Below are 19,230 nucleotides of genomic sequence, written 5' to 3' on the forward strand. Positions count from 1 at the left end.
CGCACCAGAGTCCGTTTGGAAGCGGACCGAGACCACCTCAAAAAGCGGGTTTCGGTCCGGTTGTTTGGTCCAGATCAGGGTTCGCTTGAGTGTATTCACACCTGCACAAAAGGTCCGGACCAAGGGGGGAAACAAACTCTGGTCCGTTTAAAGCGGACCAAAAGTGGCAAGTGTGAATACACCCTAAGTGTGCTGTGTCTTTCTAATCAAACTAGTTATAACGGTTGCTCCACTATCAACCCCAGTGCCGCAGCCTCAGGTCATTTATGACAAACCTTGGGCCATTTATCCTTGTACTGTATGTTTATGAGCATTCTTATCCTATTGTAACAAAAGGGAAACATTAGAACCTATACTTTATTTCACTATGGTATAAATGGGAAAAACAGCTATTAGCATATTAATAAAGGTTATTCCTAACAACCCCCTGATGAGGTGTCATTTAAAGGCACCTCATCACCTTTTGTTTTGGGTCGACCCTGTGGTGTTGTAGAACGACGTCCGCCTCGTAGTCAATTAATTATCCTTTAGTTAGTGCCAAATCCGGGTCACGGCACCAAACCGTCGAGGTAGGAAAACTTTACTGGCCGTCAGTTAACTCTTACATTACTCCTCACCTCTCATCGATTCTTTTTATTTGGCACCCCAAAGGACAATCCTCAGTCAGAGATCAGTTGTACGTTTCCACAAGTTTATTAAAACCAATCTGAATTCAGTCAGGGAGACATCACACTTACACGGGTACCTGGAAACGTCTGTGTGTTGTCTCACTGGGGGCTGCGTTACATTACATTGTATACCCCACGCTGCTATGCAGTACCATACCTGTCAAGTTTTGGATTTGAAAATAAGGGAAATTTTCTGGGGACCGCTGTGAGCCATCCCACTACCCCGACCAAGCTCCAGTATCCCTTGCATTTTAGCACAGGTGTACAAGATATCTAAAATAACCACTTGTCAACCACTAACAGACTACAATAAGCCTACCTTTGTTGACACTGAATGCTGTGGACATTCCTATGTTATAACAGAGCCTAAATGAAACACAAAAGGGGTTCAAGCACATTTATTTATTTAACACATTTTCAGTTTATATATACATTGCTTGTTTATAGGTTAAACATTTACATTTTGTCTTCATTACACATTTTATTTAAATTTCTCATGTTCACTCAGGTGGCTCTCTGGCATTCACTAAAGACTTATTATACAGATTTGTTGCAGCCTTTGCATCCTTTAAGACTCGTTTGGATGGAGTGTATTTGTGGCCTGGGCCAGAGTGGTTGATTTTACATGACAGTAAAGCACAAACCGTGCTGTTGTCTAATGACATCCTATTCTCTGTAACAATCTTTCTTACCATACTGAACACTCTTTCAGAACTGGCAGTGCTGTGGAGAATGCATAGTAAAGCCTTCATTAATCTTGGCAGCTCACTGAACCTCACATCTTTCCCTACCAGTCCCCAGAATCTGTCAGTTTTGTCTTCATGTGGGAGATGCTTGCTATCTGTCACCTGGTAGTCAATGAGTTCCTCTCTCAGCCTATCCTCACTCAAGCTCAACTGAGGGAAAAGGGCCCCTAGCCTTGCCACTGTAATGTAAAACAAGTGTTTGACTGAACATTGCAGATCTAAACCATGCAATATTCATTTATTCATTCTATCAATGAGGAACTGACTCTAACATCTACCTGTCCCTGGAGTAATGTCAAGGCGAGCAGCAGGGTCCAGCACTTTCATGTCCTTCAGGAGTGGATGGTCAAGAGGAAAGGAGGAGAACATCTTCTGAAGCACTGCTTCATAGAATCTTCTCACAGATCTACAACAGCAAAAGAGTAAACAAAAAACACTACAGCCTATAATCTCATACTGTGAAAAGATTATATAATTAAATAACTGCTGGGTAATATACTCACTGAAAGATTTTCTTCTCCGCTGACACAGGGAGCTCTTTCCTTGCCATGAATGCCTTTGTTTCTGCTCCTATAAAGAGCTCTTCGTCAGCCAACTGATGTCCTTCTCCATACTCCACCTCCTTGAGAGGTACACCCATGATGGCCCTGGCTGGTATGAGGAACACCAGGTTCCTCTTGATCAGCCTACACATCTCCCCTTCAAGTCTGTGAATCTGCACGGCCTCTGACTGAAGAAAATATAATTGGTCACACTGTAATAAAAAGGCTACAATAAGTACAACCATATTTAATTCATCCAATATGATTGACACCCACCTGGAAGACAATATTAAATTCATATAAAGGCTTAAGGGCAGCACTCAGGAACATGAAGTAAGCCTTCACGATTGGATCACGCAGATGGCTTGCTAGATCGCGCACTTTGGCACTCCTCTCCACCTCCTCATGACTGTTAAAGTAGGCCTACAGTACATATGGACACAGGGTGGCAATTCATGGTTAAAATGGAAATCTAGCATAGTTAACTGTGTATATATCTGCTGGAGTTACCATCCTTACCTGCAGTGCATCCCACTGGTTCAACACTCTCTGGATGCAGGTTAGCAGACTCAGCCATCTGGTGCTGCAGTACCCGAGGAGCTTCAGGTGGTCTTAATCAGTGAAATCTACAAACCCTTTGTACAGTTCACATCTTTTTGCACTGAAAGATAGAAAAATGTTTATAAGAATATTAACTGCAGACCTAGAACAAATAGAAGTCCTATTTAATTTATTTGCATCTACCTTTTATCAAAGTGGGTGTATATCCCCACCAGGATGTCTTCCACCGGTACCTGGGCTGCTCTGATGCAACAGCCAGTGGCCAGCTGCGCCAGGTGGCAGATGCAGCCGAGGTCCTGGACGTGGGGCTGGCTCTGTTTCAGTCTGCTGATAACAGAGTTGTGTCTGCCTTTCATGACGCTCGCATTATCAGAGTTAAAGGCTATCAGGTTCTCCCATGGGATGCCCCTTTTTCTATGGATAACAGAAAGAAATGCCATAAAACGACTTAGACAAAACGTATGGTTATAATTACAAGCAAACTATTACACACGTCAACAACACAGTGGAGTTCCCTTACCTTAGTGCTTCACTCAGTTTTTCATACAGATTTTCTGCATTTCCCACGTTGCATACAGACATCTCCATGAATCTTGTAACGACCTGCAGAGTGGCCTCATCGTAGAGTCTAGTTAGGATGACAAATTCTTTATTTCCTTTTCTGTTGTTCGATTCGTCGCACATCACAGAAAATGGCTGAGATCGGCATGTTTTGGCCAACTCGTCATCTAGCTCTGTTGCTATGGCACCTGTTGAGAGAGCCCAGTAATTAAAATTACCTAATCATTACCCTACAAATATGCATAAGGGACATTATTAAGTAGGCATATGCATACACAATACTCATACTTAATTTGACTCAGCTTACCTTTGATGAGTTGGGTAGCCTTGGTTTTTTCCGCCGAGAATTTCCGTGCGATAGCAGAGTCCGGGAACATTTCAGCTACACACTTATTGAAGTCATCACAGAAGTTGAAAGCAACATTGTTTTTGGCACACAGCATTGCCATTTTAACCTCTGCATTTATGACCTGGTCTGCCTCGGTGGTATTTCTAGTCACAAATGTTGACATCGCCTGGGCATGTTTCTGTGCCTCTAGCCAGCGCTTGTGCTTGGTCGATTTTTCATGCTGACTGATGTCGTTCCTTCCCCCGTGGGAGACACTAAAATCGCAGTTACAAATCTTACAGAACGCGTGACTGTGCCCCATCCTGCTCTTCTTTAGAAAAGAAAATTCGCTGTCCCATTTTTCAAGATATTTGCACGATGTCTTTCTTTTTCTGGCCGGAATGCCTTCTCTTTCGTCACATCTATCCATTTCTCTCCTTTGTTGTTCCAGGTTTGTTCCCGCCGTCGGCACTAATATTGCGACAACTGCCACCCAGGCTACTGCAGGTGGCAGTTCTCGCGAGGCTAGTGACAGAATTCAGAGAAAGAAGCAGAGGAATGTTTTGTTATTATTATATAGTAATACGGGAGATTTACGGGAGAATACTAATACGGGAGGACGGCGGGAAAGAGGTTAAAATACGGTAGTTTCCCGGCCAAAACGGGAGACTTGACAGCTATGTGCAGTACACATACACAATCATTCTGTCTGTGGATGTCTCCCCAGCAACAGTATCAAAGAAACAGAGATACATTTCATAATTTAGTTAAAGAATTATTTCCCACACGTCTTCAGGAATCTTCAGGGAGAAGAGTACCATGCCTCCCTAATATACTGCCGGCTTCTCACGATACAGACAGAAAACACCTGCAAGCTTTAACCTTGAATAATAAACACTCATTGTGTGACCACACTAGAAGCTACTGTTTAAGGATTTTTCTAACTCTCAAAAGCATAACTAAAAACTCCTAATAATAATCAATTTATAAGCAGCAAATCCCAAATATATCTTAGCTTTAGCTACTAATGATAAGGCATTTATATTTCCACACATCCCACTGCTGGTAAATTGACTCCCACTCCCATCCCGCTCCCATTTAGAACGACTCCCACTCCTGTGCCACTCCCATTTTTGTTTTCTTCATTTAGTCTTTTGGCAATTTCTTTGTTTGAAGGACCAGTTAGGTCCCTGTTTTTAGTTGTAGTAAAGGCCAGTTAATGTAAAAATAATAATAATGAAGAAATAACAAAATATCAAACAAGGAAACAGACCATGCCTATCTCAGTTGAATAAACAAAATGTACAGTTGTATTTTACTCATTTATTAAGTGATTGTTTCCTTTGAACAATGACATTACTTTTATGTTTCAAATTGCTGAAACGAAAGAAAAATGCACCTAGCAAGAGAAAGGTACTTGGTGAACAAAAGGGCAAAAAGGCATTACCTTCACAATTTAGAAACTGTACTTTAATGGTTCACAGCCCTGGTCCTCAGGGACCGATTCCCTGCAAGTTTTAGATGTGTGTCTGCTCCAGCTCACGTGATTCAAATTCTGACATGACCTCCTGTACAGGCATCAAGAATGGAGGGTCAAATTTAATACAATAAAATCATCATTAAATAAATAAATGTTGTTAATGTCCCATAAGTGAAGTAAATGTAACATGAAAGAAATGTAATATTAAATGTGCCATTAAATTAAAGGTACCATTTATTTAATACATCATTAGAAACAATAAATGTACCATTATATCATGAAATGGACTATTATGCAATTAAATGTGCCACTGAATAATTAAGTATAATTTTAAAGACGACATGACGTAATGATTGGTACACTTAATATTTAATGATGTATTAAATAAATTGTACATTTAATGGTACATTCAAATAGTTGCTAATCAAATGTGTGAGCATTTACACAGCAATGACCTGTTTGAAGAGTTTCAGTCAGGCTTCAGAGCTCATCATAGCACTGAAACAGCTCTGCTGAAAGTCACTAATGATATTCTCATGGCCTCAGATAATGGACTTGTGTCTGTACTGGTTCTGTTAGATCTTAGTGCTGCATTTGATACAGTCAACCATTATATTATCTTAAAAAAGCTGGAATATGCTGTAGGGATCAGGGGAACAGCGCTAGGCTGGTTTAAATCTTATCTGTCTGACAGATTCCAGTTTGTTCATGTAAATGATAAATCATCTTTAAACTCCAGGGTTAATTGTGGAGTACCACAGGGTTCAGTACTTGGGTCAATTCTCTTTACTATATATATGCTTCCAATAGGTAAAATTATCAGGCAGCATAGAATCAATTTTCACTGTTACGCTGATGACATTCAGCTTTACTTATCCATGAATCCTGATGAGCCCAACCACTTAGACAGACTTCAAGCATGTCTTGAAGACATAAAAACTTGGATGACTTTAAATTTTCTGCTTCTAAATTCAGACAAGACAGAAGTTGTCGTCTTTGGACCGGAGTCTTTAAAAAAGAAACTGCTTAGTCAATCACTTAACCTGGATGGCATTAAATTGACCTCCAGTAATAAAGTAAAAAACCTTGGTGTTATTTTTGACCAGGACATGTCATTTAAATCCCATATCAAACAGGTTTCTAGGGTTTCCTTCTTTCATCTCCGGAACATTGCTAAAATTAGAAATATCCTATCCAGGAGGGACGCTGAAAAACTAGTCCATGCATTTGTTACTTCAAGGCTGGACTATTGTAATTCTTTACTATCAGGATGTCCACAAAATGCAGTTAAAAGCCTTCAGCTGATTCAAAATGCTGCAGCAAGAGTTCTGATGAAAATTAAAAAGTGAGATCATATTTCTCCTACTTTAGATTCCCTTCATTGGCTCCCTGTTAAATCCAGAATAGAATTAAAAATTCTCCTCCTCACATATAAAGCCCTTAATGATCTAGCTCCATCATACATCAGAGATCTGATTGTTACATATGTTCCTAACAGAGCACTTCGTTCTCAGACTGCAGGTTTACTGGTGGTTCCTAGAGTCTCTAGAAGTAGAATGGGAGGCAAATCCTTTAGTTATCAGGCTCCTCTTCTGTGGAACCAGCTCCCAGTTTTAGTCCATGAGGCAGACACCCTGTCTACTTTTAGGGCTAGGCTTAAAACTTTCCTTTTTGATAAAGCTTATAGTTGGAGTGGCTTCGGTTATCCTGAGCTATCTTCCTTATTTTCTACCTCCACCTTCTTCCCTCCCTGTTGGATGGAGTAAGGGGGAGTCAGGTTTAGCCTAAACCGGCCCAGTTATGGTTGAGGTGCAAACACACCCTCCATTTCTGCTACTTGTATGACCCCTTCTCTTTTCCAATGGTTATGGTCAATCTGACAGAGAAAGGTATCCCAATTGTTGTGGTTTTTAGTATAACAATGGCCATCAGTGGGCTCTAGATGGACAAACTGTCTACTTTTAAGGCTAGGCTTAAAACTTTCCTTTTTGATGAAGCTTATTGTTGGGACCCACAGCCATGGATTTCAACATTAAACTCCGGTACGAACTCTTCAGGAACTTTTCAAAATAAAGTGCATTAACCTTCTTCCGGCACAGCCAGGAAACGGGATTACTGCAGACTTCCTGTGACGTCCCTACCCAAATTAAATCACAGCTGTTGCTACATCCGCCCTCTTTCCACACGGCCTCTAGTGGGACTGGTCAGGGGAGGCCCAGCGCGCTGATGTCTCTTTGCTGGCAAACAGACATGATCTCTTCAAACTGGATCCAAGAGTGTCATACGATCATCGATCATATGCAAAGATAAGTACGAATGAAATACTGTCTGTGTATCCGGTATTTTCATTCATGAACGGGGGTAATTAAGGTACAAGCATTGCTGACTGTCTCTCCGAGCCCTGTAGGAGCAGACAGGACGGGCCGCCCAGCTACAGCTCCGGAGCTAACACTTTTGTTCAGAGCGAATGCACCTTCAACCCCCCGCAAAGCTACCGAGCTAACTGCTTGTTGACTGTGGATACTTTCTTCAAACTTCGTCCTTGGACAATGTTTCCTCACCACGGTTCATGAGATTAAGTGTTTTGGGCAGAGACAGATTTAGAATGAAATGATCTAAACGTTTTTCATTTTATGAAGTTTCGTTTGTGTTGAACTCAGCTATCTTGGTGCTAGCAGGTTATCTGCAGCACACTTGTTCAGGTTGTGTTCTTTGTGTGTTTTTAAAGTTAAGACAAACTTTATTTAAAGGGTGATTTTTAACAGAAGATTGATCATAACGCGCCGTCCGCGCTTATGCATTGTAACCCTTATATTAACCCTGGTATTTTAAAGGTGTGTGTTTGATTCTGGTGCTAAGCTATAAGCTTCTTTTGTTAGCTCTACGGCTAACTGGTAAGAACACGTGCTTTCTACTAAAGAGTATTTAACAGAAAGGTTGTTGGTTTTCAAGCTAGTGAATAATAGTCCCTGAACATCATTTACTAGATTTGATAACTAAATAAACGCCATTAAGCCCATTTCTCCAGAAAGATTTAGGCTCGTTTCCAAAATACTCCCTTAATAATATTTCTTCAAAGATAATTTAAATAAATAAAGGCAGCTAATTAGACACTGTTGAGAATTAGTCATCCAGAAGGTTGGTTTTATTCAGCAGATCATTCTTTAAAATATTATTTAATTAAAATAATATTTTATCTGATCTTGCATTGTGAAGGGTTGTCTAAATGTTGCTGATTATTGTCTAAGTTGGTTCCAAGACTAACTTAACTTAATTTCCAGATTCTTCAAGATAATCCTTGGTACTCAAACATAAACATTGTATAGTAATGTTGCATCACTCTTTTGGTCATAATTTCCAATCATCTTAAATCAACTTGTTTATATTGTAAATAGTCCATTAGTCTTCGTTATTGCTTAATTCTGCTTGGTAGTTTAGTTGGATTGTTTTAGCATAGTAAAGAGTTTGTTGATTGACATATGTTTGACTTTAAGTTGACTTATTTTTGTTAATATTTTTGTTAAATAATAAAACCAGCTCTTTTATTAAGGCAACTTCCTTTATTTCTTACAGTTGCCATCAAACAGACGGACTGATGCTTTCAGCCTCTTGGCCAGGATACCCTCCAAGGTCTCCAAGGGCATCTGCCTCACATCATAGCCTCCCACTAATGGCTTCGCTTTGGCATTAACAGGCACAATCTCCTGTCCACTGCTGGGATCATTTCTTCCCACGGCAGCATATGTAGGAAAGAACGGTTCCATATCCTCAGGAAGGTTAGATACGTATGAGGGGCAGCAGTAAGCAGACCACATGTACTCAGGAACAGACACTCTGTTATTGATCCAGTGTGTCTCGGACTCGTAAGGCATGACACCAGTGATTACGTACATTGGCCCTTTGCAGAAGGCCTTGAATCTTTCCAACACCTCATTCTCCAGTTTGCACCAGGGGCCACAGTTGGATCCAACCTGCTGAGGGACGATGTTTGTCAGAGTAAAGGTGGCTTCTCTGTCTTCCTTCGTGCTCTGGTGAGAACTAGGATTGAGGTGTCCTTTGGAGAAGCTTGAGCCCCTGTAGTCCTGGAGGACTGCTTGGCTTTCAATCACATTCTGATCAACAGTATCACTAAAAAGCTTCATTTCTCGACTGGCAGTGGAACTAGCCAGCTGAAAAAAGAACGCCAACGAATGAATTATTAAATCAATCAATCAACTGATTCATTTTACAAGCTACAACAAATTATGCAATACTCTCTTAGACTACAGAGATAATTGTATATTTGCACCTTAAATTGTTCAAAGGGTTCATACAGAATCCTTGGATACATTAATTAATTATATTTTAATTAAAAGCTGAGGATGAATCATCTAACATGTAAAATACTGTCGTAAATGTATTCTGTGTATGAGGCATTTGGGTGTAGAAGCAGAGGTGGGTAGAGAAGCCAAAAATTGTTCTCAAGTAGGACTAGGACTACTTCAACATGTTTTTACTCAAGGAGAAGTCAAATGTTGTCATCAAAAAATTACTCATGTAATTGTAAAACATTATTTGGTATAGAGGATACCAATGTACTGAGTACTTGAGTAGTACTTTTTTCTCTTTTTAATTATAAAATAGAAATAATATTTTAAGAAGCAATTAGCTCAGTACTGCTGTTCTGAAAGAGATAGGTGTGTGTTGACCACTGTCTGACTTATTTTACCTACCTGTGGTTCATACATCCACTTTGCTTCAGGCCGCTTTCCGTCTGCAAGACTCAGAATGTAGGCGGAGAACAAAGGGCTCCGATTCTGACCGTGGTACAGGGTGGCAAAACGATATCTGTTCTTGTAGAGCTGGCATATATGCTTGTGCCCCTCTGAGATACCTGTCGGAGGGGTTTTATTGTAAAAGAAGACAAGGCAATTGGAGAAATCATTGCTGACCTCTCCGTCGACCAGACCACCAAACCAGGCCAGGAAGAAGAGCAGGGCTGCTGAGGAGAACAGTAGAGGGTTCCTGTGAGACATCCTGTGGAATAAATTGGTTCAATGAGAGGAATCTGCTGAAGAGAGATGGAAGATCTACTGATAAGTTTCTTCTCAAAAAGTTCAGCTTTAAAATAATCGTTTGTTGTTTTTGCCTCAGACAGAGGCTTTATATACTGACAGCTGAAACCTTGCAAGTGACGTTTTGAACAACACCCTCTTTTTGCACAACTTCCCCTAACTAAACGGCAGAGCTCATGGAAAGTCCTATGTTTATATTTTTTGCTCAGTTTTCGAAACGTGTGATCATAGTAGCAGAAACTGATGTTAATTTCCTTGTAGCCATTAGATAATTTCTTGGTATAACCTAAGAAAATGTTTTGTCTGGTCATGTCGGTCTGCAGAAACAGCACAAACTAACAATCTTGAGATCAAAATTAAATAAAATTATTGTTAAAGCTATAGGAACTGATTGATTTCTTTCTGACTTCTAAAGAGGTTGTTGTCTTGTTTTAGTCCATTTTACATGAAGGTTGTAATAGCTGTAATATTCAGAGCTTTCAATTTATATATCTATAGAGAGAATCGCACTAGACATCAGAATATCTGTGTGTGCAATATCACAATCACAAAGGACTGCTTGATTGCCATATTTGGTAGTATGTAATATATCTAAAGTGCCGTGCATTCACGATCTGCATGTCTATAAGATATGCAGCCAATTGGATGGTCTGTAATGACTCTTAAAGCCTACATCTGGTGTATTTCCTTATCGGCTGAGATGGTAAAGCTAACAGAGTGGTGGGGACTTCGTGTAAGAGTAAAGAAAGAAAACTACTTGTAGAATGAGGATTAGTCATACCCGACGAGTCTTTATCACAGTTTTCAGTCATGGTATTACAATTAAATACTGTCCTGAAATCATTCAGCTCTACTTGAGAAATTTCAAAAAGGTAACGGGTTGCAAACTGTCGCTTTGATTACGAACTTCTCTAAAGTCTTTGTGGAAATCTACACATGGGTTTGTTGATAGGAATTTATTAAAGAGGGTTTGATAATTGTGGCAATGCTATAAAACGTTCACACGTTATGATCCTGCTGCAGTTCTTTGGTCACTAACTCTTTCTACATTCTTTCTGCTACTTGAACCGTTATTTTTTTCTTAATATTCTTCTCATTCAGTTTAAGGTATTAACGTTTATACATTTTTATATACTTAACTTTTTCTAAAAAAATATTTTTCTTGTAGGAAATGAATAACAAAAGCTTTCCCTGTTTTCCAACAACTCTTGAAACATCACTGGATTCACATACTTTCAGCTAGAAAAATCCTTCAAAGGTTAAACAGGCAGAAAATATTTTGCTGTTATTAAAAAATTCAGTTTTTTTTTCCCTTAAACTGGTTTTATAGAATCTCAGATTAAGGTTTATATAGTGTTGTGTCAAATATTATTTTTTTAATGTAACACTGACACAGAATAAAAAAACAGCTAATTTATTTTAACTGCAACATTTTTGAAGTTCACTGCTTCAATGATCAGATTTTCAAGAAAAAACTGCTAAGTTTATAAAGTTTATTACTAAAACTCCAAATGATTACAAAGTGGTGTGAATATGAACTGACTCAACAGTAAATGATAAAACCATCTATTTTATTAAGGCAACTTCCTTTATTTCTTACAGTTGCCATCGCGCCTCTCGGCCAGGATACCCTCCAAGGTCTCCAAGGGCATCTGCCTCACATCATAGCCTCGCATTAACAGGCACAATCTCCTCTCCACTGCTGGGATCATTTCTTCCCACGGCAGCATATGTAGGAAAGAACGGTTTCATAGCCTTAGGGAGGTCCAGTGTGTCTTGGAGTCGTAAGGTTTTGTGTAGTGTTTATTGAATTCAAGCAGCAAGTTGATTCCCATGTTAGTTTTTCTTGGACATACCCTAAATCCCAGAGTCCAGGTAAGGATCCAAGGACTGTGTGTAAATTTGTGTGCATATTTTTCGGTTTTGGTTTTGCATATTGCTGTGCTGGTTATGTGATGGACTGGTAGCATGTGGAGGATGTACCCTGCCTACACCCGCTGCCCATTGGAGACAACCATCTAGCTTGTCACTGATTCCTTGTATTATTTGATACAGCCACCATGACCACCACCACAAAAACATCCATAATAACTAATCCACAGGTGTTAAACTGGTTTATAACAGCTTAAAATAGACATCCTGATTTAAATTAAAACTCTGGTTGTTTATTTTTTATGTTTGTTTTTTATCTTTTATTTTGTAAAACAACTAAACAGAAAAATTGTAAGCTCATACATAACCAGCATTATTAACAGTCTTCTGAATTTAAATGGAAAACCACATTTTAAAGCAATGCTGAGTGAAACAAATAAACACAGTATTTTATTTGCGGAAATGCATCTATTTGGTGTTCAAACAAAAAGAACAAAACAGATACATAAACAATTAATTAGATGGGATACATGACATTTGACTATGGCACAATTACATATTTAAATAAATAATACACTCCTAATGAAATATACTCCTAAGTAAATATACACGAAAATCTTGGAGATTGATTAACACGATTCTTTGGTGCATAGTTTTTTTTTTGGCTTACAGATGATAAAACAGATGGAGGTTTTTGTGCATAAAGGTTATAATGCAAAGAAAAAAAACCCAGTTGCATTTAGGATTATTTACAGGGAAACGTTTAAATACATATACTATACGGACTAAATAGTTTGCCTGTCGAAGCATCCTTGAAAAACTGATTGACATTTTATAAATCTAATTTATTTCTTTATATTTTTTTCTGCAGTCCAAATACAAGGCTTGCATATTTAGAGACGCAAATGTCTGAAGCAACATCATGAGGTTTTAAAAGTGTCAATTCATTTCCCAGTTACTTCCATGTGACCAGATTTTGCATTTTTCTTATCTCTCAGCTTTTTCGGTATTTCTTCAGAGACACAGATCAAGAGTTGGAAGATTAACCCTTGAGGTACCTTTATATTGAACCTACACTTTTTACGCTTACATCCCAAAACGGTACCTCTTATAAAAGTGTAATAACAACTTAATATTTTTTCTTTCACTTACACTGCATGAAATCTTTTCAACAACTTCAGACCTATCCATAGATATAAAGATTTTCATATCGTTTTTAATTCTTTTCTGTATTTTATGCCCTTTTTGTCCAACAAAACCCTGATTTCTTGAAGGGGAAAAACAGTAAATATATTATATTTTCCAAAAATAAACATTAAAATGGAATATTTTGGAAGTGGCTGTTATAGCCTTGACTTGTTAAAAAACTGGTAATAATATTGATTTTGAGGCATTACTATTTTTGCAGCAATGAGAGTTTAATGCAAGAACTTACACTGTTTATAAATTTACAATTTCATATAAAAAAAAATTTTCACTTTCACCGCATCAAATCTTTTATATTCTTTTTTTTTTGTCCAAAAACCCTAATATTTGAAGGCAATAAACACAAAATATGTAATATTTTCCAGAAAATAAACACTAAAGTGGAATATTTTGGATGTGTGTGTTACAGTTTTGACTGGGTTGAAAAATTAATAACAATATTGATTGTTATGCATTATTATTTATGGAGCAATGGCCATATAATATAAAAACGTACACTTCTTGGGTTTTGATTCTTCAAATAACACACATTAACCGAAAAGAATTTTCTAAACCACTTTCACACCACTTCTTTATATCATTCCCAACACACCAAGACTATTTTTGGATGTATTTTCGTGTTAAATATTTATTTTGCCATGCATTTTGAAAGGTTAGAGAACCATGTCCCCCACTGAAAATAGAAGCAATGGTGCCTGTGGTAATTTAAGGGGGGTCGTCACACCTAAAAATTGTTTTCCCTGTATTTTGAAGATAAATGCTTAGATGATTTTGGTGCTCATGGGAAAAGTATTCTAAATGCCAGGATTACAGTGCATCAAAAATATCTGGTTATAATGGGAATCAATGGGACAAATCGGTAGTGAAGGTAAAGAGTGGATGCAAACTGCATAGCTCTTATTCCACATACCTTGCAATCAAAAGGATAAAGAAATTTTAAAAATAAAAAGCAAATCTTGGCAAAGTTTAAGCTGACTGAGATATTGAGAGTAAAAAAAAAAACAAATAAGCAGAAAGTGCATGGTTGATACCCCAAGGTGCCTCGAGGTTAAATGTTAAAATGTGTTGCCTATGCTCCATGTCTGTGGTTGAAAAACATTGTATAAGGACACTAGTTTTGCAACTGTGACACTTGGGTTTTAGTAAAACGTGGCAATTTTACCAGCTGAGGACATTTGAATGACACTAGTTAAGACATTGAAGTTGTCATCATTTTGCATGGAAACCAACCCCACTGAGCTCTTGCCAAACATTTTAAGATTACTACCACATGCTTTTGGCTTTTAATTCAAGGCCATTGCATTTAGCTTTGTAATAACTATCTGATTTCTAATTGCTAATGTTATGTGAGTTTTTATTACAAATACAAAGAGCAGGACAAATTACTCTGACCAATGAAATCACAGAACATCTCCTCACCTCAAAGTTGCGTGCGTGCCCCACAAAATGACCACTGATCAAATATGTGAAATCAATAGAATTTCACAGCATCACAGCACAGCAATACCAAGCAATGTGACTATAAACCCCTGTTTACTCTATTAAATAAAAATGGACTTAAACACAAGTTTACTTTAAAGACTTACTCTATACACTAAATGACCTAATCAGCAATTCATTTAAAAAGATTCATGTCCATAAATTCTCAATGTGTTCCAGTCAAACTATTCACACACTTTCAAGGTAACAGGAGGGTAGACTGCACCTTTTTATGAGACTGTCTAAAGCAGGGGTATTGAGCTCTAGTCCTGAAGAGCTACTATCCTGCAACTTTTAGATGCAGCCCTTCTCTAACACACCTGAATCAAAATAATTGGTCATTATCAAGCCTCTGAGGAACTTCATGAAATGGTAAAGGGGTCATTCAGTCATTTAATTCGGTTGTGGTGGAGCAGGGATGCATCTTAGAGTTGCAGGACAGTGGCTCTCCTGGACTGGAGTTGGAGACCTCTGGTCTAAAGAGAAAAGCTGGCAGCTCATATTCTGCAATGAGAAAGTGAATGTCCAAAAGAGCTTTGACAGCATCTAAGTATAATTACAGTCACTACTCTACTTCATATTCAGATGAATTCAGATGCGTCATCAGCCCCAGACAACTTAATAGAAAGTCAGTAGGAAGCATAATGACTTACTTAAAAGTCAAGCTAAACAAAATGTTATAAGAAGTGTTTTCAGGTTATTTAATTATAAAATATAAACTAAAGAAATTCAGTTATGTTTACAACTGAGTTCATGTAACATAAAATGTTTCTAATTAATGTATGATGGAAGATTTTGTTTCACTAAAACTGTTTTTAATGTTCTGAAAGAAAACACGGAAAAAGTTAATCTATCCATCCATCCATCCATCGCTGTCATTGGGCAAGAGGCATGGTACACCCTGGACAGGTCCCCAGTCCATAAAAGAACTTTATTTATTGTCTTATGCGAACACACGAGTCTGAAGCAACAATATGTGGGTTTACAACTGCTGATTCATCTTCCTTTTGGCCTGAGTTGCATTTTTTAATCTGTCAGATTCTTCTGTTTTCTTGGTAATCTTTGCATCAGATGATTTCTTCAGACTTGAAAGATAACATGATGAAATATGTGCCTTTTCTACATGGAGCACACAGCACAGTAAGTTCTTGAAAGACAACATATAGGGAAACCAGCTTTGCACAAAATCATTAAAAAAATGCACAGGTTTGACATAATAAAATATTTATTATTTGTGACTTTAGTTCATTGTTATAAGTTGGCAAACTCTGGATCAGGTTTTTCTATGTGAGTGGAGCTGAGTTTTGCAGTAGATGCAGTCATGAATTCTGTTTTGTATATTCAACAGATAAGGAAATTGCTGTGTTTTCCCATGATTCTGTCGGCAATTTCCGATCCTTCCTCAGATTACATTTGATGGACGCTGACCCCTGCAGACCAGATAAACCCTACAAAGCTGCAGTGTCCCTGAGTTTAAAGTGTCAGAAACTAAACATCTCATTCCTGCATAACTTTTTGCACTCACTGGCTCTAAATGCCAGTGTTAAAGGTGATGAGTAAGGCTCGTTTAGTAAAATGTACAGATATCAGTAATTTCGAGCTCACAGAGGTTGTGAGCAGGCTGCCAGAACAACTTTGCAGCTGGACTCAGAGGAGGTGCAAGGAAACAAGATCAGCAGGGGCTCCAAAGTGCACTGGTCTGGATGGACTGGAGCAGGAATGACAGTGTTACATCCAATAAATGCATGGACAATGACTGTGCTCACTGTCTTTTTAATTTGCTAGCTCTCTGCTCAGCTCAATACACACACAGGATCACACACAGGTGTGGTATCACCACACTGCTGACCGCATCAGCTGTATACTACATTTATCCCTGGGGACCCAAGGAACATAGATAACCCTAATGCATAAGACAACAGAGCTGTGTAAAAGGCCAAACTTAGCCAACCTGACTAAATAAACTGGGTTTACCTGCGTACCCATGTCGGTTATTCTGCCACTGGACAGGCTACGCCCTAAAGTTTCAAAAGTCTATAACATAGTCCATAACACGCGGGTGTCTGGCGGGCCCTAGCAGAGTAAGGTTCAGGTTGCAATGGTATTGTTGAAGGGGTTCAGTTTACGGCAGCGTTGGCACCTCTGTCCCAGGGCTGGGAAAGCTGGAACGCCTTTGGAACAGGAGGTAGAACCGCAGTTACCACACAGTCAAGGTGTTGTGGCCCCTTGACGTCCAGCCGCATTTACCTTGGGGCCTCAAGGGGAAAAGGAGGTTCAAGAAGCTATGCCACCAGAGCAACAGTATGTGCAGATGCAGAGAAATATAATGGGACTGGCTCTGGGGCCGCTAGCTGCGATGTTAGCACAGCAGTCTTTATACTATAAGGCCATGTCCCCCGTCTTCGACAACTGCAGATTGTCTGGCAACATAAGTAGTTTCTCCTGCAGCCTGGGATTGGCTGGTGGCTCGCCAGGCAGAGCGAAGAATGGAGGCAGAGGTGAGAAGGAGAGCTCCATCTTTGTCGCACTGCTGGACCGTTAATGTACTGTTAATTATACAGTATTATACAGTATTTTGGAGAGAATTGTTGTGAATTTAATTCTTATGTATTATTGTTCAATAACGCCAGTACTCAAATGACTCTTTCATCTATTGTCCTAATACCACCGCTATATTGGGCTGGTATTCCCAGGACAATACTAGACAGACCAAATGGCCAATTAATTAAATATTAAATAGATAGAAGCATCCTAATTGCACAAAAAATCTACAACCATTCCATGCGGTGAGCATTGATTGAACAGCTTATACTATCCACATATGAGAATAAATAAACCACAATTGCACATTATTGATGCATCGTGTAAGGACTTTAACATCAGATGTCATTGCATATACAGTGTATATATGAGAATAATATAACTTGTGACATTTGTGGAGTCCACAATTTTAGACTTTGGCCAAAGTTAAAAACTAATAGTATCTCGTTGCTAGAAATAATTAACTCTGCTACATAAGCAAATATTGAGAAGCTTTAACTCAATCTGGTTTCTTTGGTGTAAGCAGTAGCTTGAGACTTGACTTCACTTTACAGTTAATTTCACTGTTCAACCAAATTTCACTGCACATCTGTAGCCAGATGCTGTGTTTTGTGTAAGACCACAATTTGAAACCTGAATAAACTTTGCAGTTAATCTTAGTACCCAACCTAAAATTTTGATGTATATATCTATTCAGAAACGTTATGGGTTTATTTGATGTTTTGTAAAAAACAAGATTATCAGACTTAACTACTAGTTTATTCTAATCCACCCTGCCGAAAGAAGGGTGAGTCATGAAGCTACAATTAGTAAATATTACCCTGAGGAAGGTATAGAAATTTTCTTTTACATTTAAAAGCATAACCCACTACTGTAAGGAGGTAATGAATACTGCTAAATAACAAAATCTGCTTACAGAAAGGTGAATTATGTAGTGCCTAAATCATTAATTCTTCCCAAAGAAAGGTGTAGCATCTTTACACTTAAAGCAGTGATATCATAGGTTTGCTCAGCCTGTGTGGGAAACACGTGTTGTTCAGACAGAGGAGGAAAAGGCAAAGTTAGACTGTGTCCCGCATCCCATTCTTCAATGGGGGATGTTGTGCCCCTTAGGACTGAACTGAACACAATCAAAGAGGCTGGTAGGAAACTCTGCATCTTTGATTACACTCAGGAATCACAGTATCGCACAAGATACTTAGCCCCCATAAAGGCTACTTTATGCAGCCACCAAAGTTTCTTTGTTCTTGCCCACCACATGGCCAGACCGGCCCGACTTCGCTACCCAAACCAAAGCCCTTTTTACTTTCAGTCCTTTTCTTCAGAACAGTTCATGTAAGATGTGATGTTTGGGCAGAGAAAGTTTGTTTTGGATGAAACATTTTGAATATAGTTTTTTTCATAATGTTTTTGCTGTGCGAATGGTTTTAAAGATTTAACTATTTTGAGTGGCGCTAATGTGAACAGTCCTTTAAGCATTAAGGCTAGTTACTTGTTCTAAGTGGTGTTTTAAAGGCAAAACAAATTTTAATGGATGGGTTTTTAAACATAGAACGGCCATAACGCACCACCAGTGCTCATGTGCACACATTGTATGTGTAAGTTGTTTTCGTTAATTTCTCAGCTTCTTCTGTTTTTTTTTTTATAATCTTTGCATCAACTTCAGATGATTTCTTCAGAGTTGGGAGATCACATGACAAAATATGTGCCTGTTGGAAGTTATGATTATTGATTAATTAATCTTGATCAATAATTATAATTAAAAATCATAATTTGACAAAATCAATTTCTTAACCAAAATCTTCATTTATGAATCGAGACCAGAGATGTTTCTGGTGTTGTAATTGTGGCTCAACGCCTCTGACAATTACAACCGTTAAATACTCTGTAATAATTAATAACTATTACCAGAGATGTCACTAGAGAATTTAAGTACACCCTTTCATCAAACTTTTTGACAGGTGGGCGGGACTTCCGGTGAGGGTGGGATTTGGTCAAGCAGGTGGTGTGTCCAAGGGGGCGTAACCGTGGATGCTGATTGGTTGTCGTCATTAGGGGCGATACCTTAAATGAGTCAATTAAAACACAGGGGTGTGTTTCAGGGTGTTACGGGGAAGGCCTTAAATGAGCCAATTAAAACACACAGGGGTGTGTTTAAGGGTGTTATTAATAATCTGTATGTTTTTTCAGGC

General features: G+C 38.6%; 2 protein-coding genes across 2 annotated transcripts; both read right to left on the reverse strand.

The window, feature by feature from the left end:
- Nucleotides 1-1,060: 1,060 nt before the first annotated feature.
- LOC124860679 lies at nt 1,061-4,148 on the reverse strand. The gene is made up of 7 exons (XM_047354181.1): nt 3,038-4,148; nt 2,701-2,931; nt 2,476-2,617; nt 2,233-2,379; nt 1,918-2,144; nt 1,693-1,820; nt 1,061-1,593 (listed from the first exon to the last, which is right to left on the reverse strand). The coding sequence occupies exons 4-7, from the start codon at nt 2,284-2,286 to the stop codon at nt 1,169-1,171; spliced, it is 834 nt and encodes a 277-aa protein (XP_047210137.1). The 5' UTR covers nt 2,287-2,379; nt 2,476-2,617; nt 2,701-2,931; nt 3,038-4,148; the 3' UTR covers nt 1,061-1,168.
- A 4,278-nt stretch (nt 4,149-8,426) lies between these two features.
- Nucleotides 8,427-10,061, reverse strand: LOC124860677 (endonuclease domain-containing 1 protein-like). Its single transcript, XM_047354179.1, has 2 exons — nt 9,599-10,061; nt 8,427-9,055 (listed from the first exon to the last, which is right to left on the reverse strand). Exons 1-2 carry the CDS (start codon nt 9,899-9,901, stop codon nt 8,447-8,449), a joined length of 912 nt encoding a protein of 303 aa, XP_047210135.1. The 5' UTR covers nt 9,902-10,061; the 3' UTR covers nt 8,427-8,446.
- Nucleotides 10,062-19,230: the final 9,169 nt, after the last annotated feature.

Source organism: Girardinichthys multiradiatus, chromosome 23 (genome assembly GCF_021462225.1).
Source record: "Girardinichthys multiradiatus isolate DD_20200921_A chromosome 23, DD_fGirMul_XY1, whole genome shotgun sequence".
In the NCBI taxonomy this organism is placed as follows: domain Eukaryota; kingdom Metazoa; phylum Chordata; class Actinopteri; order Cyprinodontiformes; family Goodeidae; genus Girardinichthys; species Girardinichthys multiradiatus.

Coding starts and splice junctions, on each gene's coding strand:
- LOC124860679 (XM_047354181.1), bottom strand. CDS start 2,286: ATGTTCCTGAGTGCTGCCCTTAAGCCTTTATATGAATTTAATATTGTC. Junction 2,145..2,232: donor AATTTAATATTGTCTTCCAG/GTGGGTGTCAAT, acceptor TATTTTCTTCAG/TCAGAGGCCGTGCAGATTCA. Junction 1,821..1,917: donor GCGGAGAAGAAAATCTTTCA/GTGAGTATATTA, acceptor TTGCTGTTGTAG/ATCTGTGAGAAGATTCTATG.
- LOC124860677 (XM_047354179.1), bottom strand. CDS start 9,901: ATGTCTCACAGGAACCCTCTACTGTTCTCCTCAGCAGCCCTGCTCTTC. Junction 9,056..9,598: donor AGTGGATGTATGAACCACAG/GTAGGTAAAATA, acceptor TTCTTTTTTCAG/CTGGCTAGTTCCACTGCCAG.